This window comes from Scomber japonicus, chromosome 5 (genome assembly GCF_027409825.1).
Source record: "Scomber japonicus isolate fScoJap1 chromosome 5, fScoJap1.pri, whole genome shotgun sequence".
NCBI lineage: Eukaryota > Metazoa > Chordata > Actinopteri > Scombriformes > Scombridae > Scomber > Scomber japonicus.
In genome coordinates this window covers 26,414,495-26,420,911 of record NC_070582.1, presented here as the reverse complement: position 1 = coordinate 26,420,911, position 6,417 = coordinate 26,414,495, and the positions used below count along the sequence as shown (strand labels likewise).

The following is a 6,417-nucleotide window of genomic DNA, read 5'->3' as shown; positions in this document are numbered from 1 at the left end:
CTGGGAGCAGAGTAAGAGAAGCACAGGGCTGTTTTCCTGGCTGAAGAGTACCATCCTTCATCTTTATGAATAACATGCACTTCAGTTGCTAGGATTTACGTCCACCCACGGTACGTTATACCACAGGACTGCGTCACTCTTTACGTGGTAGCTAACGTAGCAGGCTACTCAGCTAACCGGCTAACGATAGCTAACTGAAATGAATAGTATCAAACAGAAATGTGTCTTAGCTAAAGGTTTACGTATCACAGACAGTGTGTTTGAAATTGAAATAAACAGGTAATGTAAACACAAATAATGACGTTAATGCTGAATGAATATACAGCATGTTACGTTTATGTCATTGGCGAGACTTACAATGTATTAGGTTGAATGCGAGTAGCCTACATGTTGTGTTGTTATATAACATTATTAGTGTGGGGAAAACAGCAGTGAGTGGTTCAGCAAAGAAAATAGCAAAAAGTCGTCAGACCGAATGATATTTTATATGAATTCATGCAGCAAGCAAATTGCAGCGTAATAACATGAATAAGTAACAGAGTAAGTAAGTAATTATGTGTTTCAAACTGGTAAACTAATGGTTAATATATCAAAATAAATGGGGTTAAATTAATTGGGACTTGGCTAATTTTGTTAATCCTCATAACAACAGAGGCAGCAGGGCTCCATCATCACCATCAGCTGCTGAGGGTCCAAGTGTGGAATAAACTATGAAGAAAAAAAGCAGACATCCAAGATCATCTGAGGCTTCACGAAAGACCAGCCGGACACAGACGAGCGTGACCGTCAATGAAGGGAAGAGGCCACCTGGAAACAGAGGGAGACCTCGGAAGACCGGCTCTGTAACCGCAGACAGTTTCTACCATGAAAACACTGCAACACACACGACCTCTAACTCAGACTTAAGTGTGACAGACACAAAGAAACACACAGAGAGCAAGCCGAAATCATCAGGTGAGTGGCTTGGTACCAGTGTTCATCTCTGGCGTCTTATTATTAAAAATGTGACCCTGAAAAATGACTCAGACTGTCAAGTTCTGGTTTTGTGTGGACGTGTTAGCCCTAAAGTAAGTCTTTTCTTTCTCATATGGTTTTATTTGAAGGCTTTTTAGAGTTGCAAGTATGCAGTGTTCTCTAAAAAAAACAATCAGAAAGTAGAGAAAAATTTAACCCAATTGAAATGTTTGTCTGTCTTATCACGTCAATTATTTTGTGACCCTTCAGATTTCTTTTGGGACCTCTTGAGAAGTCCAGACCCTCACTTTGGGAACTACTAATTTAGGCAGAGATGATCAATTTACACTCAAGATCCCCTCCTTTGGCAGTCCACCAGAAACAGCCTTTGTTTACCTATTTTGGCTACGACTGACACTTCAGAAAGAACTGATCTGTTTTGCTTTGGGATTGTTTTTCTGTCTCAATAGGTAGACTATCTACTGCTATCTGCAGGCTCTGCCATGGGAAGTTCTCTCCACGGAGCCTGCGGCATGCCTTCAACAAATGGCCTCAGAATTCGACAGATATTGTTGAAGATGAGTCAGATGCCCAATCGCCCCTTTTATTCCACACGGACTTCCAGCGTTTGGTTGGGGTCCAGTTGGACCGTGACCCACGGTTATCAGAATATATCTGCAAGAAGTGTCACACCAAGTTCTACAAATGCCACAGCATCCTGGTCAGGTTTCTGCAGAGAGTCAACCTCCTGCCTCCTGTTGGGAAAGAGAACTCTAAAAGCCGGTGAGTACAAGAAGGTGGAGAGCAGTAGTTCATCTACAAATAAACAGCCTAGTAGTGTGTAAATATTGCAGAATTGTCAATTATTCATCCAAAAAATATACAAATATAAGCAGCTTTTTTGTTTCTTTTTCAGGAAGAATGCAAAATGTCCAGAACCATCAGTAAACCACGGATCAACACGTAAATACCATCACTTCCTCCTCATGTTTTGATATCCCTGATTGCATCAGTCTGTTGAGACATTGTGTTTTTTTTCTTTCAGCGACACCGTCCTTTACCTCAGACCATAAGTGCCTCCATAATCTGGTATCTTGGGCTCACCACCACGGAGAGGGCTGCCAATCCTGCCCTGACCTGAAGGAGGTGCTGGAGGATCGGTGCTGGGGTTCCATTAAGGCTGTGTGGGGTTGTGTTGATGGCCACAGCTACACCATGGACACCCAGTGCAGCACCGCCACCAACCCAGCATACACATTGAACTTTGGAGCCTTAGGGAGTGGAAATGGTGATGGAGGGATGTCTGAGGAGGAGGAGCAGGACGAGGAGGTGGAGGATGATGAAGAAGAGCAGGCCGGCGGGAATGCAAGGACCCCAGCAGGAAGTACAGTCGGTCTGGCTAAGCACAGTCCACCTACAGTGACACCACAGACTCAGAGCTCAGCACTGACTGACTGGACCAGCAACACTGAAGGTGAGATTGCTTAAGAAATGTCATTGTAAATTTATATTGGTATATGGTTAAGACAGAATAAGGTTATATATGAGGTGAAAGCGGCTTTCTTTCTGACAGACATGTCTGGTTGGGACTTCTGTGCACGTACACTCATCACATAGGACAGATTTTTAAAATTGATTATATTGATTATATCTACCAGTTAAACCCCTGCTGTCGCCCTTCAAGTGAACAGGCTTGATACTCCTGCAACAAATCCTTAATGAAGCTCCTAATGTTTGTGGTGTTATCTAATTGAGGTGTTACTTATATTTAGTCATCTTCCCTCATATAAATGTTGTGGTCATAAGTCAAAGTTTAGGAGCATTCTTAAGATTGTTTTTTTAGACATCAGTTATTTGTTTTCTACTACTCTACACTTTCTACACTGTATGTTCTCTGTATCTGTTAGCTAGTCTCGGTGCAGCCTGTACGCTCAGTATGAGTTGTTGACTGACACGGTTGCGTTTTTTCCCCAACTAGATTTTCCAGGCCATGATGAGGCGTTGTCTCCTGCTCCGGCCCAGCTGGAGGACAGGACTGCTGACAGTGATCTGTCTGACCGGTTAGCCACACTCAGCATTTTTCTTGTTCAACTTTCAAATGAAGTTAAGATATTTTTGAGAGCTATGGGATATAAAAGTGCTTAACATAGAGAAAAACTTATGTGTGTATGTGTATGTTCAGAGTCATCTCGGAGGATGAGTTAGAGGAGAGCAGAAAAGGAGGACTGTCAGACGATGATTTGTTTGAGCCGTATTCAGACAAGAGGTAAGTAGAAACATTCCACCTCAGCAAAGTGTTAAATTGTTTCTAAACCAGTAGAGATATACTGAAAATACTCTGATAGAGCCTTCTAGTTAAGACACGTGTCACATAACTACAACATCCACAGTTCAATTCTGGCACGGGACATTTGTAGCCTGTCTCTATCTCCTCTCGTTTCCTGTCATCTGTAATCTGTCACTGTCCAATGAAGGCATAAAAAATGACCAGAAATATACTGAGTACTCTGTACTGAGAGCTCTTTTCCCCCTCTCACAACTGGCAGGGTGAACATTCCCAGCAAGAGAAGAAGAAGCCCGAAGAACCCAGAGGAACCCAAAATCAAAAAGAAACCAGGACCCAAACCTGGCTGGAAGAACAAGTTCAAACCTAAAGGGTACACCTCAAATCAAAATGTGTTTAGTCAGCCGTTATGCTGTTGTTTGGTGTACATGTGCATTAACAAATGGTTGTGTTTGGATTGTCAGAGAGGAGCTGCCCAACATCTACAAGTGTCCATATCAGGGCTGTACAGCCGTCTATAGAGCTCCTGATGGTCTGAAGGTCAGAATACACATTCACACACTATGTTAGTGTTAGATCCTCCGCAATTGCAGCAGCACTGGAATATATTAAATGAATGCAGTACCCCCGGGGTCACCTGGGCACTGCGACTGATTCTTTTTCCTGTCCTTTCCTGTATTTTTTTTGCTAGTTTTCTCACACACTTGTTGACACAACCTGTGCAATGTGGCCTGCTAACCAATCATCACTTGCCCAGCCGCCAAACAGACAAATAATACAGTCATGAGACTTAATTTTCATCCAATTGGATAACACTGCTATTGGATGGAAACCTTTCCTACAGCGACCAGAATTATTATAAGAAAATGGGTGGAAACAAAAAAACACAAGCAAAACAATAATAATATATTAAAGTTAGATTACTTTTTCTCCCATCATGGAGCTCTCTCCTTAAGGGTTCCTGGACACTTTGTCAGATTGCCTGATTCGGCCATGGCACCCAGCCTACAAGATAGCCAAATACACCTCAATTCTAATGTGAAATGAAATAAGAATGATATCTCATATGGTGTGTGAAAAATAACCTCACGATCCGCCTTTGCATACAGGAGGTGTGACAGAACTTATTAAGAGAAGAACAGTTTTGCTTTTCATTTTTAATTCACCCCAGAACTAGAACTAGACAAGCGTTGTTCTTCTCAGTACTCGGGGCAGGATGCTGAATTATTGTACATTACTCACTATGCCTTGTAAATGAGGGAAAATTAATGATGTTTTAATTAATTAATGAAAAGTCAGTATTTGACACCTGTAGAAAGTGTCAGTATGTGCAGCTTTGCTGTATAAATGAATTTTCTTACCTAATGGCTCCTTCAGAAGCACATAAAAGAGCATCACGAGGAGGTGAAACAGAGACCCTGCCCTCACCCAGGCTGCAACAAGGTTTTCATGATAGACCGCTACCTGCAGCGACACGTCAAGCTCATCCACACAGGTACATGTTTGCTTTGGCCTGGCATTTCCACATGCTTAACAAAAACTTTATTTTTCACTTCTCTACCCCAAAAAGTGTTACACATTTCTCTGAAAACTATGTTGTTTCACAGCATGGAAACAGCTATTTTTAGACCTTCATGTTAACAATAAGAACATACACAGTAGAATCACTTTGGATTGATTTGATATATTAAAGTAAGATTTCTTTTTAATAGAGCATTATTTCTTTCATGAGTTTTTATTCTAGCTTGTACTGAATATTTTCTTCCACTCTTTCCCAGAGGAGAGGAACTACATTTGTGACCAGTGTGGCCAAACCTTCAAACAGAGGAAACATCTGTCAGTTCACCAGATGAGACATTCAGGGGCCAAACCACTGCAGTGAGTACTGATGATCTAACGTGCATCCCTCAAACCTCTATAGCTTAGGGGGGAAATATTACAACTAGACAATATGGCATTTTTCGGACCAGCACTCATTCAAAATTAATTGAGGACAAATTTCCTGAACAAACATGCCTTTTTTCCAATTTTAAAGTCTCATTTTATTTAGTATTTAACTTCTGTGGATTTGACGGACTGAAGAGAGAGTTTTTAAAACCCAATGCCCACATCTTAACAAATCTGAGGTTACCCTGATGACATTGTCAGTTTTCCCTCCCGGCAGGTGTGAGGTATGCGGCTTCCAATGTCGCCAGCGAGCATCGCTAAAATACCACATGACCAAACACAAGGCAGAGGCAGACCTGGAGTTTGCGTGCCTCATGTGCGGCAAACGTTTCGAGAAGGCCCACAACCTCAACGTCCACATGTCCATGGTCCACCCGCTGACTCAGGCCAAGGTTCAGAGAAGCAGCAGCCAGCAGCAGCAGCTCTACTCTGACCTGCACACCATCACGCTGACCGGGGAGGTGGTTCAGCAAGACCAGGACAGATGACGACAGGGAGTCCAGGTCCAAGTCTGCTGCTGTAGTACATAAAACTGTGGGACAAAGGACCATTTCTGACAGCTGTGGAGGAATTTCAGTAATAAATGACAACATTTATCTGACTTTTCTGCCAACATGTCTTTAAGTGGGAACCACATAAATTATGGATCAACTTGTGTGTCATAAACTGTTGTATTTCAAGTTAGAGTCAGTGAGTCTGGAGGAAGATTGTCCAACACTTTCTGTCAAATTCAGTGAATATCTCCTCACAGTCTGCTAGCTGTCCATACTGTGTGTGTGCTGGTGTTCATACACAGCATTGGCTCTGTAAATGGGAACAAATACTACTCTAGCCAATCACTTGCTAATCCAGCCAACCTGTTTTGGTTGTTGCCATGGCAATGCATGTCCATTGGTGGCTTCTAAGGGAGCACACAGGGAGGAGTGTTTATCTCAAGTATCAACAATCTTTCTCCAGAATGGCTGACTCTGCCTTCAACAAAATGTTTAATTTTAGTCAATGAGGTGGCGATTCCTCTGATAATATATTTTCCACAAATTGATTTTCATTCCATAATGAATCTTATTTCATTGTCAGGACATCTTCCGACCAATTATACCTTATTCTAAGCTTGTTTTCACGAAAGCAGCAGGCTTCCCAAATGCTGCAGCGCAAACCTGTTGCTCTGTAAGTGAAAGCATCTAGAAAGTTGACCAACAGCTGGGCAGTTTTTAATCCCACGGAGCAGGAAC

At 42.2% G+C, this 6,417-nt stretch overlaps 1 protein-coding gene across 1 annotated transcript; it reads left to right on the top strand.

The window, feature by feature from the left end:
* On the top strand, nucleotides 1-6,416 carry znf276 (zinc finger protein 276). Its single transcript, XM_053318640.1, has 12 exons — nucleotides 1-110; nucleotides 653-954; nucleotides 1,425-1,737; nucleotides 1,871-1,917; nucleotides 2,000-2,428; nucleotides 2,933-3,014; nucleotides 3,137-3,220; nucleotides 3,501-3,611; nucleotides 3,703-3,778; nucleotides 4,616-4,733; nucleotides 5,017-5,116; nucleotides 5,403-6,416. Exons 2-12 carry the CDS (start codon nucleotides 711-713, stop codon nucleotides 5,671-5,673), a joined length of 1,875 nt encoding a protein of 624 aa, XP_053174615.1. The 5' UTR covers nucleotides 1-110; nucleotides 653-710; the 3' UTR covers nucleotides 5,674-6,416.
* The last annotated feature ends 1 nt before the right edge of the window (nucleotide 6,417 follows it).

Coding starts and splice junctions, on each gene's coding strand:
- znf276 (XM_053318640.1), top strand. CDS start 711: ATGAAGAAAAAAAGCAGACATCCAAGATCATCTGAGGCTTCACGAAAG. Junction 1,918..1,999: donor AGTAAACCACGGATCAACAC/GTAAATACCATC, acceptor TTTTTCTTTCAG/CGACACCGTCCTTTACCTCA. Junction 3,612..3,702: donor AACAAGTTCAAACCTAAAGG/GTACACCTCAAA, acceptor TTGGATTGTCAG/AGAGGAGCTGCCCAACATCT.